At 41.7% G+C, this 15,241-nt stretch overlaps 1 protein-coding gene across 2 annotated transcripts; it reads left to right on the top strand.

The window, feature by feature from the left end:
• Positions 1-1,622: 1,622 nt before the first annotated feature.
• On the top strand, positions 1,623-15,084 carry ENPP5 (ectonucleotide pyrophosphatase/phosphodiesterase family member 5). Of its 2 annotated transcripts, none has more exons than XM_069805619.1 (4): positions 1,623-1,723; positions 4,631-5,491; positions 9,389-9,565; positions 10,965-15,084. In XM_069805619.1, the coding sequence occupies exons 2-4, from the start codon at positions 4,636-4,638 to the stop codon at positions 11,336-11,338; spliced, it is 1,407 nt and encodes a 468-aa protein (XP_069661720.1). In that variant the 5' UTR covers positions 1,623-1,723; positions 4,631-4,635; the 3' UTR covers positions 11,339-15,084. The 2 variants fall into 2 exon arrangements, with proteins under 2 accessions (XP_069661720.1, XP_069661719.1); XM_069805618.1 differs by having other exon boundaries at positions 1,662-1,762.
• The last annotated feature ends 157 nt before the right edge of the window (positions 15,085-15,241 follow it).

Raw genomic sequence — 15,241 nt, 5'->3', positions numbered from 1 at the left:
GCATGCAGGTCACTACTGTGGTTTCTGAGACCTCTGGATCTCAGTAATGAGAGGCCAAAATTAAAGTTGAACCAACAGTAAATGTGAGTACTATTTTTCCTAGCTAATGAGAGTAACTATTAGCGTGAGACAACACTTTGCTGTTGAAGGGCACCCAGCTAGAGATTTCAGTGCACACAGGTGCAATTTTATAATGGCTTTTTTCTTTTTACCCCTTTCTCCAAAGCTGCTGTTGTGGGTCACTGTTGGGAAACATATGATGAACTTAGTGCTACAGGCGTGGTCTGGTTCAGTTTCCTGTGTACCCAAGCCACATCCACACAGCTTCTGCCAATCACTGCAGCAATATATATTTCCAGTTTTGCACTAGTCTCAGTCTCACAGCTCTAACAGTACAACAGTAATGGGGGTGTGTGCGGGTGTGTGTGTGGGTGATATTAAGAAAACGACTAAAAGAGCCTTGTCCCCTACTACAATTCTTAGAGCTGGGGTGAGGAAGGTATATCACCCTTGCTTAAAAAATTTAGATACAAGGACCAGACTTTGCCACTGCCCCAGGCTTGAGTGAGTCCCTTACTGCACGAGCCTGATCAGGTCGGTGATCTTGAGCTCATGAAGCCAAGCTGTAACTTCACAGAAAAAGGACGGGAAGGAGCCAGAATCTTACCCGGATTACAGCCTGTACACAGGTTTTTACGTAACCCTTTTCTACCTACTTACCAATAAGGTACTATGTTGGAGATATGAAGCCTCCAGTAGGTTGGCATCAACAAAAAAACAGGTTCATCCTGTATGGATTAGGCAAAAAAAAAGGGGAAAAACCCACAAATTTTGTTTTCTTTGCATTGCAATGCTTGTTTGCACTAGAAGGATGTGTAAGTTAGCCAGTGCTGGCTATGAAGTGACTAATAAGTAGCATGTTCTATGCACCAGCAGAAGTGTAACGGTTTTCTGCACTGCCACAAAGTGGGGTACGGTTTGTGTATGTACACAAGGCATGGGCTTTGGACCTCTACGCAGCACAGATCCTTGCCTAGTAAAGGCGGGAACCCAGCTCGGCCTTTGTCCCCTTTCAGCAGTTCAGTTTCTAGCAAGATGACGAGGGATAAACCGATTTTCCTCTTCATTCCAGGGTACGCCTACAGCTCTTGAGCACCACAACACAGGAAAGCACACCTGCCAGGAAAAACATGGAGAACGCAGAGCGTCAGAAGACAAGAGGAGACAAAAGGAAAAACGCCTGACTCAAAATCAGTTTAATCTGGGGTTTGTTTTGAACTGAGGAAGCCCTTGCAGACAGATACCCAGGAAGCGAACTCTGCTCCTTGCCTTCACAGCCAGCTCACAGCACCGCCTGCCCCGCCTGGGCCCTCGTTCTTCTCCCTTTAAAGCAATCCCACGACACCCAGCGGCCCCCTTACAACCTCCCCGGCTCTAGACCCGCCAGGCCCCGCTCTCCCCGAGCCGGGGGCACCCGGGAGGCGTTAAAACCACCGGGAAAGCGTAAAAAAAACCCCCCAAAACCCGAGCGCAACGGCCGCCGCTTCAGCCCGGCGCCTGAGGCGGAGGCTCCTCCCTCCCCTCAGCCCTCCTCCCCTCCCCTCAGCGCGCCCTGACCGTTATCCGGCGCTGACTGACAGCGCCGCTGGCCACTCCCAGAGAGGAGAGACGGGGCGGGGCGGGCGGCCGTTACGTGCGGGCGCCGCCGCCGCTGCCCGCTGAGGTGAGTGCCGCTCCGCCTGCGCTGCGGGGCCGCCGGCAGGTAACCGCGGGTCGCGGCTCCTCCGGGGGAACGTTCGCTCGCTCCCTCCCTCCCTCCCTGTGGCCGGGCTGGGGGAGGACCCCGTGGCCTCGCTCCTGCGCTCCCCGGGGCGGCGGCGGTGGTGGCGGCGGCCCGGACCGGAGGGAGAGCGGGCTCCGGGGGCGAGCGGTTCGTTTAGGCCCGAGTGGGCCTCGGTGAGGGCCGCCGTGGGCGTCGCGGTGGTCTCTCGCCTGAGGGAGCGTGGGTTTCGTGAGTCCCGGTTTGGCTTCGGGTGGCTGGCCTGTCAGGGTGAAGTGAGCCTTCCACGGAGGCGTCGGGCCGCTGTGTGGGGGAATGCCGGGCTGCCCTTGGCGTTCCTCTGTGTGCTGGGCTCCTCCGGCTGCTGAACAGGTCCCTGGGCACTTTGTCTGTTTGTGTGGCAGCTCGCTGCCCTGGGCAGCCCAGATGCCTTCGTCCCACCAGAGCCCCGTCAGGGCCCAGAGCCGTGCGTTGTGGTGCTGGGTTTCTGGAGAGAGCCGGATCAGTAGGGGTGCTCAGGTTGTCTCCAGTGAAGACTGGTATAAGAAGGCCTTGGGGAAAAAAAACCCACACCGTTATTTATTAAAAATATGCAATTAAAGGATTGGGTGATGTTGACATCATTAACTGTGTAAAGTTCAGAAGTAAGGACCTAATTTCACTTGAGAGGACTTAAATTCATACTTGTTGCTCCCCAGAAGGGGGAATTTGCGACTCAGCCATGGGCTGCGCTTAGTTTGGCGGATGGGGTTCAGATGGACACAACAGCATGTTCTCCCTTTCTCCCTTCATATTCAGCTGAAAGAAATCCCACATCGGGTGAAACTGAGTGACTCCGTGGCCTTTGGGTCTGTGGTGTTGGCTGAAAGGGGAGTTATGCCTCTAAGTGTCAGTTTATTCTTAGCAGGACTTTAGGCGTGGATTTTAATTTTGGGAGACACGCAAGTTTGGTGTGACATTCAACTACCTGCAAGTCGACAGTGCCTGTGCTGTTTTCCAGTGTAAATGAGAGAATTAGCTGGGGAATTAGAATATGAAAATTTCCCATAGAAGATATCTTGGGTTCTACCAAAATGACAAATCCTATTCCTTCATTGCAGTGGTATTCAGGTGCTTGTTAAGCTATAATGTTTTATATTAACTAGGATATTTAAAGTACTCCAGATATTCATATGGATTTATTGGTTACACGACCACTGTTTTCCTGCTGAATTTCAGTAGTGACTTGTTCCAGAAGATTGCTGAAAAACGGGAACCTAAAGGGAACTGTGTGGGGTATCATTTCAGTCCACATGCAGGTTTGGATTGAACAGTATCTGGTCTTGTGGTTAAATGATGCTGTTGAGCAAGAAGTGGGGAGTATTAGCATGAAATTTTAGGTCAGTTACAGATAGGGAAGTCATGTGTGAGGGTTCTTATAGGGATCTTACTTTGAGTTAGATAACTGAGTTTTGAACAAGAAAGTGTTTGCGAAGGCGAGAGGGAAACTGAGGCAGGGGAGTACAACCCAATACCATATGAAATTGTGTGTCATATTATGTCATGCAATTAGATAAGGAGTGCCAGTCATAGCTAGGAATAGTCAACATCCTTGAGTCATATAATCAGAATTAGTGCTGAATGTTTATGTAGGGAGCAAATGCTTTAGGGTACAGTGTGTGGTGGTCACCATCTCATGCAGTTCATGGACGGGATTTGCATTATAGTTCTTGGGTCTTGCGTACTTCAAGCTGCTTGCACTCTGGTTGCAGCGGTATTTGACTGGAAAGGACAGATGATGCTTGCTTGAAAGATACACTATTTCCAGTGGCTCACAACTGTACCAGTGAATCTTTCAACCACCTCTTTCCAATCCATTCAGAGACATAAGTGTTCAGTTAGAACTTAAACTGCGCACTGACTTGTATGACTTGTATATGTTCTTGTCTGTAAAGCTGTCACTAGAAGTGACCTTTGGTAGTGAGTGTCAGAATTAGCTGATCAAAAAGAGCTTAGTTATGTAGGGAAGCTATGATCAGGTTAGAGATGTGACAAAATGTTGGGAAACTGATGTTCCTGCTCTTTGTTTGTCTTAAGTCTTGATCTGACCCCTTTTAGGCAGCAAAACCTTTTAATGGATATACTGCTGTATCTGAAATTCAACTCTTATTTGCTAGTTTCTCCACTAGAAATTGTACTCGGCACGTTTAGTAGCACTGTACTGAGTGTCGGGGCTGAGAAGCTGTAATGGTTTCTAGCTGCCCTCCCCCTCCCCGATGGGAGCTGTGCCGGCACAGAGTCCTCCAGTTCCAGTGTGTACTTCCTGCTCCCATCTGCTGGTCTGCCATGTGATGCTAGTGTGTCTGTGCCACACTTGCACAGAAGAGAAGTAATGCTCCAGAGATTTTAATGAGGGTTATAAAGTTCTGGTAGAGATGGACCTTGTTATTCTGAAGGTGAGAACTGCCCCTGTTCTTAACTCTTAACAAGCACCAGCTTTCTCATAGGGCAGTTTCTTACAACATTGAGTACAGCAAATACTTGAAAACTTGTCAAATTGCAAGAGCAGGAGTTCCTGTGTATTGGGAGCTGGAAGAAAAAAAGGAAGAGGTTGGGCAGTGGTGTCGGTTAAAGAAGTTGCATTGTGAACTGTGTTTCCTTCAACAAATCGTAGTGTCTCACTTCCCATCTTTGAAATTGGGATATCAATATAACTGATAGGTAAAAGGTCCCGTTCCTATGTTTGGAATGCTCAGTGTTCATAAAGCAAGCTGTATAAATACATAGGGACTATTTTAGCTACTCATTCTTAAAACTGAGTTATGACTTTGACAAGCTAATGCAAACAAATCTTCTGTCTCTGCTCAACAGATGCCATGCTGCCTCAGAAGAGGGGACGGATACCTTTCAGAATAGCCATGAACTGTTATTGGAAGATCCTGGCAATTTTCTTACTGTTTCTTCCAAGTGCATTGTCTTTCCAGCCCAGAGCATTGCTAGTATCTTTTGATGGATTTCGATGGGATTACATCTATAAAGTCTCAACTCCCAATTTTCATTATGCCATGGAGAATGGTGTTCATGTCAAACAGGTCACTAATGTGTTTATAACAAAAACGTATCCTAATCATTATACAATGGTGACTGGTCTCTATGCAGAAAGCCATGGTATAGTTGCTAATGAGATGTATGATCCTATTCTGAATGAAACTTTTTCTCTGAACAAAATGGATATCCATAACTCCAAGTTCTGGGAAGAAGCCAGCCCAATATGGGTGACGAACCAGAAAGAAGGACATAAAACCGGTGCAGCTATGTGGCCTGGAACAGATGTGAAAATACATGGAGTCTTTCCTACATATTATATGCCCTACAATGAATCTGTTTCCTTTGAAGATAGAGTTGCTAGGCTTATTGACTGGTTTACATCAGAAGAACCCATAAACTTTGGTCTCCTGTATTGGGAACAGCCTGATGAGATGGGCCATATTCTGGGCCCAGAAAACCCACTTATGGGTCCGATAATTAGCGATATTGACAAAAAGCTGGGATATCTTATGTCTGAACTGAAGAAAGCAAAGCTGTGGGATGTGATAAATGTCATAATCACAAGTGATCATGGAATGTCACAGTCCTCCTCAGAAAGGATCATTGAGCTTGATCAGTACGTGAATAGAGAGCTCTATGAAGTCATTGACCATTCTCCTGCAGTAGCTATTTTGCCAAAAGAAGGTAGGAGCTATAGCAGTAAAATTCTCTGAAGAAAATACTTGAGTATCAAAACTTTATAGACTTGTTCCTTAACTGAAGTGGTGGTAGCAGCACTGATGCCAGTAGGACATCAGCCTTGAACAAGGAGTACTTGCAGGATCACGTCTTTGTTCTTTTTGCTAGCTCTGTCAAAAGCCCGAATTAACTTTCTGAAATGAAAAGTGAGCAAATCTATTACTGACTAATACTGCCAACTGTCCTTTAGTCCTTATGAGAAGTAAAGTAATCTAATGGCATTATCAAGGATGAATGGCGTTCTAGATGGATAACAACTGAGTGTTAACATATCTTGCCTTTCATCAAGATGCTAAAGCCATAGTGGAAGAATTAGATTTCCAACTCAAACAGTAAACTGAAACCAGATGCAGACCTTTGATAAAAAGAAAGCCTGTGTTGGCTATTTGATTAGCTGCCAACTATTGTAGTTCACTTCAGTGTTTTTTTCCCCCATCACGCTGAACAGCCAGCCAGTTATGTTCATAGCATATGTTAAGTTCATATCATATGTGATAATGCTGGGCAAGAATCCTGTTGGAATTGAAATCTGAAGTCTGGTTGCAGTCATTGAAGGGTTGCTTGAGTGTCAGGTGTGTGTTTAGTGTCACTCGTGTACAGGTGCCGCTCTTTATTTTGATGATCAAAAGCTATAAGTATTTGGTGTGAATGTGTTAACCTGGAAAACAGCAATTTTTTGTGTGGGCAGGGGTGCTAATTTGGAAGTTGAGTTTTAAGGTGGCCTTCTGAAAAGGTGTGTTTTAAGATTTCTGTAATATTTCTTTTGAATATTATCCAATATCACTAATGGATAGCACTCTATTTGATGCCCCAGCAGGTAGGGTATTTTGCAGATGTAAGTGACCTTTAAATATGTAAACAAATGTCTCTTGTCATTTTTAGTTTGAAGAATATTCCAGACTAAAATGTTAGTATGTCCAAACTGAGATCATTTGCCGCCTGAGCACACTCAGGTGCTTGTAGCTGGGCACTGTTTCTCTCAGTGGTGATAGAAGAGCTGACTTCGGGAGCTCCATCCTAATGGAGACAAACACGGTTGTCCAGGATGCTCTCATTACCAAATAAAGGAGTTGTTTCAGCACTAATGTTTACTTTTACATCCCTAATGCAGTAAATGAGAACTTGAAGATGTGTAACCTGATTCTCCTGTCTGCTAAATGCTGAAAAGAAATAGTATCTCTGCAGCAATTAGATAACAGAATAGTAAAAAAGCCATTTCAATGGATTTCAGGAATAGCTTGGATTTGGTTTTGCCAGAGGTTCAGATATTTATTACACTACCAATAAACAAGAAGCAGTTTTGAGCACAGCTCAAATTCCTTCCTTCCCTGTTACCAGCTGTAATTTTTATTATAAACCAGTGAGCTTCAGTCTCAGTTTAGCTATGAAATAACATACACTTAAGTACATAAGACTGATTCTTCAACAGTTAGTCCATTCATCTTGCTTAAACCAAGGGAATGGTAAAACTTAGTGAGACATTGAGAAAAAATTTAATTGCTTAAATATGCAGCAACTTCTGCTGCTTAAACTGTTTGGCTACATGTTTCATCCCCAAGAGATGGATTAAAGCCATTATTTAACTATGCTAGTGTATTGGTGTGTGTGGAACTGATTGTATGTTCATGAAGATGGCACCTGTACCACAGCTGGTAATGCTGGCCTTTCTTCCATTCAGTATAAATATGTTAATTCAAATAATTAATTTAGTTCAAAATCATGGTTTGCTGTATTTGGGGCTTCTCCTCCCTGTTACCCCATATAGAAAAGTGGCATAACAAAATTAATTTTGTTACTAATGTAGTCCTAGAAATGCTAATTGGACTCCCTTTTCTTGTTTCTGCAACTGTCTCTCTAATGTATGGATTTTTGCTGTCTCATTTTGACCTTTATTGTGTTTCTTAAGTTTAGTGAACCTTTTAAGTCTTTTTTTTTTTTTTTTAATGCCAATTTGAGATAAGAAACATTATGCATCATTCTATTTCTATACCAGATCCTAGGAACTGAGGGAAACTGAAGATGGTTTCTTTAAAGACATCGGGCACCTCACAAACATTTTTTTCCTGAGATGTATTCAAAACTTCATGCATGCTGTAAATGGTAGACAGGAGTTTATCTTTCGTTTACTTCAGACAGTGTCTCAGGTCAAACTAAGCACTTGTTCTTGTGGTCATCAAGGCAATTGTTTTTTAGGACAGTCAGAGAAGAGCTCACACGCAGGAATGCCTGATGCAGGACGTACAGCTAGCTGTGAAGGCAGAGCTAGCAAGAAATAAGTCAAAATGACAGGATGTGCTTAAATCCCACTCATCTACTAAAACCAGCAGTGTTGGCCACAAAGAAAATGTAAACTTCTTGCAGCTGTGCTTCAGACCTTGTAGCGCTGAAACTGGCCTGCAGAGACTAACTGTGAACTCGGCTGTCCAAGTGAATCGCACATGCGTGTAGCACAAAGTACTTAAGTCATGGGGCTGAGTTATTTGGTATATAACAGAAGTCTGTTATATACACTGCATAGCCCTCAGTAGGAATCTGTGCTTAAATGGGGGCTGGGGAATGACACTGAAGAACCTTGCTCAGATGTAGGTTCCTGAACTTGCTTTTGTGTTCCTGTCTGTGTGTCCTGGTTCCTCCTTTCTGTGTGCTGGTGTTCTAGCCTGTCCAACTGCTTTCTGGCTGTTCAGTGATTTTTTTACTGGAAAGAAAAGCTCAGAAACTGAAAATAAGCAAATAAAGAATTGGAGGTAGAAAATGCCTATTTATTTGGTAGTGATAGTACAGCTTTTAAGGATTTACGCTTGTTACACAGCAGATGACTAGGAAGGGAAAGGAATAGACAGTAAGAATACAAAGGAGTAGGTAGTGCTGTTAGCCGTTATTGAATATACAGAGTGGCTGACAGTTCCAAACCAAAAGTGCCATCTTTATATGCCGGTCCAACCTGTCCCTTTGTATGCTTGTCCTGTGTTCCCTGCTTAGGACTCTGCAATCTTTGTACAGCTCCTGACATGTTAGCGGCATCTGGACTGAGACTGAGGGCTTCTGCTGAAAGATTAATGCAAGCTAGTTTTGCTTTTCCCTAGGTAATTAATTGCTAATACTATGATGTTACATGGAGCATAGCAACAAACTGGCTACTCTTTCTAAATTGGCTAAACTTGTCATCAAAATGGTAGAAGATCAAAACTGGGAATCAAATGAGGTCAAATATGTAGCTGTTTATTGGAGCATCTTGCAGAAGGAGAAATAAACAATTGGGTTCACTCAGAAGTAAGTTTTCAGAGATGCCAAGAAACAAAGTGGCTGCTCTCTTTGGCCTTTTAAGGAAAGCAACTAACAGTTAAACTACTTAAAATAAATAAAAAGTGTCACTTGTCATCATAGCCAACTGGGAGAGAGACAGAATATGGCCTTAATATGCGTATTACCTCATAAACAGGTTCAGGAGCCATCTTCTTGCTTTCAAGCTTTGCATGGAGCTAGGAGGAGCTGGTTTCTTTTCTGCGAGACTTAGCTGAATGCCTTCTAACTCATTCTTGTGAGAAGCTTACATTCTGATAACTACGAAGTGAGGGATTTTTCTAAAATTAGCAAGGCACTTACTGCTTAGGAACAGGCTGTGAAGTCTGATGCCAGGTGTGATCTTACTGTGAATGACGCTCTGGATTTCTCACAGGAAATTCTGTGTGCATTGTAATCCACTGTTTTTTCTTACAGCTATAATTAGCTTTTGGGGAAGTGCATTTTGCCCTCTTCTTTCAGTTGTATTTAAACTACTGGTGAGTTCAGTAAACATATTGGTATGTTTAAGTTTTGTCTTTTGTTTCTTTTGTTTGTTTGAAGGCAAACTGGATGAAGTATATGAAGCTTTGGCCAGTGCTCATCCCAACATGACTGTATATAAAAAGGAACAGATTCCGGATAGATTACATTACAAACACAACAGTAAAATTCAGCCAATCTTAGCAGTAGCTGATAAAGGATGGGAAATTGTATATAATAAGTCTGATGGTTTTCAATGTAAGTATTCTGTATTTACAGTGTTTTGCTATATCTTCCTAGTCAGAGATCTTACATGATAGTTTCTCTTCCAATCTCAACCAATGTTAGTTTTTTGTTTGGGGTTTTTTTTTTCCCCTGTTTTTTAAGACTAGGAGGGAAAACTCTGAAGCTAAGTGTGTAGAATGTATAATTTCTTTCTCCTGATGGGATGGGAAGCACCCTACTGTTAGGGGAGGGGGACTTGACTTACAGTTTCTAAAACTTAAACTTACCAAGGTAAGATCATTTACATGTGTTAGTGGTCACATGCTTGAGGGAGTCTTGCAAGATCTAGCAAACTGACAACCACTTCCTGAGAGATTAAAAAAAAAAAAGTTGTAACTGAACTTCTTGCATAGAGGATGAATAGCATTGCTTTATCATATACTATTTATTTACTGGAGAAGGGTTGGGTTGGAAATAAAAGAATGCTTTCTGGAAAGTCCTCAACTTCTGTGTATGCCTTCACTTGTGGTAACCTTGTTTTATTGCTAGAAAGAGTCTTTGAATATTGTGTTACTCTACACCAGTGATTTTTGTTTGCCTTGTAGGATAATATGCGTTCTAGGTGATTTGGAGGAAAAAAACCCCCACTTTTAAGTTCCTCACCTTGGGGTTTTGAGATTTATTATAGATAGAATGGAAACAGTAAACTGTAACTTTTGGTTAGCTAGGAGAAAAGATATAGGTGTCACATGGTCAGTTCTTAAGTTTCTTAACTGAAAACCTTTTCAACTTTGCTGCTGGTTATGAAGCTGAACAGCAATACCTGCAAGACTTAACAAGTTTCTCAGTTGTTGATAGATGATGAGAGCATCTTTTTGTGCCTGCATGTTTATTTCCTTGTTCAGAGTTTTTAGTGTCCCTGTAAGGAAGGGTCACTGGAGACCCACTAGTGAGATCTGTAAACTTCTTCCTTATTGATGAGTAAATAGTGCACCAAATTGGACAAAGTGTCAAAGCAGTCAGAGCTTAAGTTCTGTCTGCTACTTAGGTGTGAAACAGTCTATCTCTACGTGGATTTTTTTTTTTAAGAGATCTGGTCCAGTTGCAAAGTTGGAGTTTTGACTTGAGGAAAATCAAGGAAACTTCAGTGTAGCATAGCATGCCATTGACAGTGCTGTTACTACCATGTGAGCTTACTTTTTTTTTTTTAAATAGTGCTCTCCATTTTTTTTTTAAGGCATCTTCTCTTTGTAGTTCTGAGACTTGGTATTTTCTAGGAAACATTTGTGCTGTTGATCAAAATGATTCTTCTAAACCTCTGCAAGAATAAATGATGGCTGTTCCTTTTCTGTGTTATGCTAATTCTAGGAAAAGGTTCATTGCTTGTTTTGCAACTTCAGAATATTGACCTTTATCTATCTTTTATTTCCAGTTGGTAATCATGGATATGACAACACCTTACCAGAAATGCATCCAATTTTTTTGGCAGTTGGGCCTGCTTTCAGAAAGAATGCCACCAAAGAAGTCATGAATGCTACAGACTTGTACCCCTTGCTGTGCCATCTACTTGGTATTAACCCACTGCCAAACAATGGTTCATTCAACGCTGTGAAAGATATACTTGCTGAAGAAGTTCCTGTAGCCGTTGGAGCAGACACCTATGCTACTGTTGTAGGAGTCTTTCTGGGCAGCTTTCTTGTTATGGTTTTTATTGCAGTTTTTGTTAAGCATTTTATCCTCACCCAAGCAAATACCATGCAAATGCAACGTACTGAAGCAGCCCAGCCACTGTTGCAAGATAAATAATGTTTGGTACTATTTCCTATTTGATGCTTAAAATAAGGTTATACAAAAAAAATTAAGAGGTGGATCAGCATAAATATGTGGACTAAAAGGAAATGGATGCTGATCCATTGGTACCATGGTGTATGTACGTACTAGGTATGCAGAGAAAGAGCATGTTTCTGTTTCACCCTACCACTGCTAAATCCTTCAGAGGTTGAAAATATTCTAGGTAAACCCGGAAAGCTGTGTATGTAGATGTGTAGTGACAATAGACCTTGAATACCTCATTCTGAGCTACTTTGGGGGAAATAACGTCAACTGAGGTGCACTTCACAGACTATTATGTAGTGATTTAATTTTCCACCCCCTCTTCTTTTTTTTGAGAGGCTTTTTTAAAGTCTCTTACATTCTAACAAGTCACTGAATGTGAATAGACTTCTTTGGGGTTTTTTTTTTTTTCTTCCTTGCCCAAGGAAACTTTTGCATGGATCACCATTACAATAGCTTGGTGGACTAAATCCTGCAGAAAACAACATTATTATTAAGCTAGGTCATGCAGTGCTAAGTGTCTAAATTTAGAGTTAGACACATTTATTTAAAGTACTGTGTTAACTGTAACCCCAAAATATGAATCTATGTGGTATTGCCTTTAGTAATTAGCATTAAACTACTTGATTTTTTTTAAGTTCTTTTTTTTTAGGTAAATATAGGTCTTCACAATTTTAGGTATGACTTTTGGTAAATGTAGGTCTTTTTCTATTGTTTCCTGTACACTGGACTAAATTTTCTAGGAATTCCATGTAGCTAGCAGTTTAAAGACACATACAAGCACAACACCTGTATATCCAAATGGAGTCTTGTATTTCCGAGGTAAGAGGGTTCTTTCAGAATAAGGCAGATGAATCAGTTAAGGAACTTACATGTACAAGCTGGTTTCAAGAGTGCTTGTCACTGGGTGTAACATCTGACCCATTGCTGGAGACTCTTCTCTAGTGTGAGACTTCTCTAGTACAAGTTTGGCTTGCTATCTTGTGTTTCATATGATATGTCTGGGTGGACCTTAGAATTTGGTGAGTAGGATTAGGCACACAATTTAAGGAACAGCCGTATAAATCCTAAGCCATATATACTCTTAAATCTGAAAAAGCACACTTTAATATGAAAAAAGGTGTAAGATGGAGTTTGTTCTTCCAGAGGAAAGTCTCTGTCAGGGAAAATTATTAATTCTCAGTCAACAAAACTATATATTACTCTGTTTCTTTTGTGTGGGGCAATCAATCTTCTTGCTATTTGTGGTTTTATTGATAAGATCACTTAAATAGTAGTTGAGAAGCTGCTGACTCAGGTTTGTATGAAAAACATGGTATGAAGTGAGAAAAGTTGTCTAGTTGTCAGACTTGTTCGAAAGCTGAATTTTTTTTCCCCTCCCTGTGTCAGTTAGTATTTCTCTGCACTTTGCTTCAGAGTACAATGCCTGAAGGAGAAAGAACCTTTCAAGATTCACACAAACAGTCAGGTATTTCTCTTAAGTGCAATTTATTGCTTTATCCACAGCACCCAGCAGAGGGCAAAGATGGGAACATCTTGGCCTTGGATGTGCTCTGTCAAACTAGTAATGTGACTAACAGTCCAATACTGCAATTGGGAGGGTTGCTAGCAGACCTAGCAAGGAGCTGCAATAAGCTGACTAACTGCAAGTACAAGACTCATTTTGCTGAACTTAATTCCAGACTTAATGAATGGTATCTAGGTGAGTTCAGAAGGGAGCTTGCTTCTCGCTGCCTCAGTGATGACTCTCCAGTGCCATGTTACGAACTGTCTGGTGCTCACTGCGTCAGAAGTAATCTGTTGGATTCCTCTGTGATGGCACGGACACTTGCTTAATATTAAGCTGTTTTGCAGGCAGATGTGGGAGTTTCCAGAGACCATAACTAGGTGCAATGAGTGCTTGAGAGGGAAGGCAATGAAAGACTCCAACTTAAGGTATATGCTGAAAGTCTAGCTGTAATAGTAGCTTTAGGGAGGCAGGAAACTAGCAGATCTGTTGGAGGACAGCCCCTTAATTTGGGGGATATGTATGAAGTCTTGTGTAACTTAATCTGATTCATCTCTGCAATTCTGCTGTTACTGTTCTGCATACAGCCTTGTTTTCCTACCTTGCCATTTTCTTAAGAAAACACTGAAGGAAAATATCTGGGTTAGGTGTGCCTGATACTGTAAAAGCTGATTCTTAGTGGAACTGACGATTAGGTATGTCTTAAGTTTCATTTGCTGATGCCAGGTAAAACTGAATGCTGCAGGGGCTTTTCAAGTTGAAAGATGAAAGCAGTAATGATGTTCACAGTAGTTCCTAGAGAGGATGGGGAAGTGTGAGTAGAAAACCTAAACCTGTAAATTGTTACTAATCACTTCCCTAGCTACCTTCCAAAAAGTGGATGGCAGATAGCAAATTGATGCATTGAGTCCACCTTTTGCTTATTTGCAACTTAGAAACAATTGTAGTACAAGCTTCCTGTGTGTTTTAAAGAAAGATCTACAGGCTTAGTTAAGGGAATAACACTGAAAATTGGAGATGCTGTAATCCTCGCCTGTAGCTACTTCAGTTGCACACTTTCTCACTTTGGAACCTGCTGCTTTAATAGAAATTTTCCTTATTGCAGTAATTTCATAGCAAGGCTTATGGCAGATGTAAAAATAACTGGATTGTAACCTCAGAGGTGTTCATTAAACTCCCACTTTTTTAATTGTGACAGGTGTAGTTCTATCATCAGCCAAACTGCCCCTTGATTTTAAGGAGGGGGCAAAGTTGGTCAGTGTTGTTCAGTCATCCTGGGCCTTAGGTTTGCCTGCCCAAACATGCAAGAAGGGAAGAGCAGTAGGCTTTCCCTCACAAAGGGTGTGGGAACAATAATATTCAAAATAGATTGGTAACACAAACATGAGAACTCTCGATGTCGTTGTTCTGTATTGCACTGTAAGGCCCTTCTTTGAGGAGGGTAAAATGAAACTTTATAGAAAACTGAAGGGAATCTTTCAGTATTTGGGTATTTCAGTTTAGGTGTAAACATGTTTCCTTTATTGCTTAGGTCTATTTGCAGGTACCTCTTGAGTAGTTACCTTGTTAGGGTATTTGCCTAGCCAGTGTTAAACACTGTTTTAAGTTGTTGGGTGTATGCTTAATCAAATTGAAAGCACATATAATGTCACTGGAGAAAAATACCAACTTTTTCTCTGATGTGATGTGAGTTTTTTTTCAGACTACATTTTGGTTGGGGAGGAGGTGCGATTTGGTTCCTGTATATGTGATGCTTTTTATGATGTACATTGGAAAGCGGACTTGAGTACACTGTATACTACTTGTAAGTTAAGCTTGGAAGCTGAGAAGGTAGCATGATTTTGTCTTTCATTATTGACCTGTGAAGCATATTTTGAGATGTCAAACCTTTTCTTTGTTTCTTCCCGTTTGGAAATGCTGAAGTTGAAATACATCTTTGCTGTAGTGCTATCAAGCATTGAGTGCTTGCTTCATTTAAAAACACTTCTGGAAAAAAACTTGAGTTGTGGAGGGATGGCTGGGGGAGAATGGCCTTAACTCGTATGTATCCCAACTATGTCTTGTACTCTGCATAGTGTATGCCTTTATTAAAAATAACTGGAAGTGTGATAGAACTTTCTTATATAAAAGGCCTCTTGTTTCCCACCTTGCTACTGTATGTGGAAGTAACAGTTTCTTTAATAAAAGATGTCTTCCAGACTTTCTTGGTAAAGAGCTGCAGTAAAGCTGTTAACAATAAATGCGGTCTCAAAAAAAAAAAAAAAGGTGCAAAAATGCCTATTATCACATGAAGGGTTGTGCAGTGTGACTTTTCAGAAGCGTGGAACAACACAATCTTGAGCTGTGTGTGGGCAGAATGACAAACGCGC

The sequence above is a fragment of the Haliaeetus albicilla genome, chromosome 18 (assembly GCF_947461875.1).
Source record: "Haliaeetus albicilla chromosome 18, bHalAlb1.1, whole genome shotgun sequence".
In the NCBI taxonomy this organism is placed as follows: domain Eukaryota; kingdom Metazoa; phylum Chordata; class Aves; order Accipitriformes; family Accipitridae; genus Haliaeetus; species Haliaeetus albicilla.
Note: the sequence above shows the minus strand (reverse complement) of the source record. Positions and strands in the feature narration are given on the sequence as shown.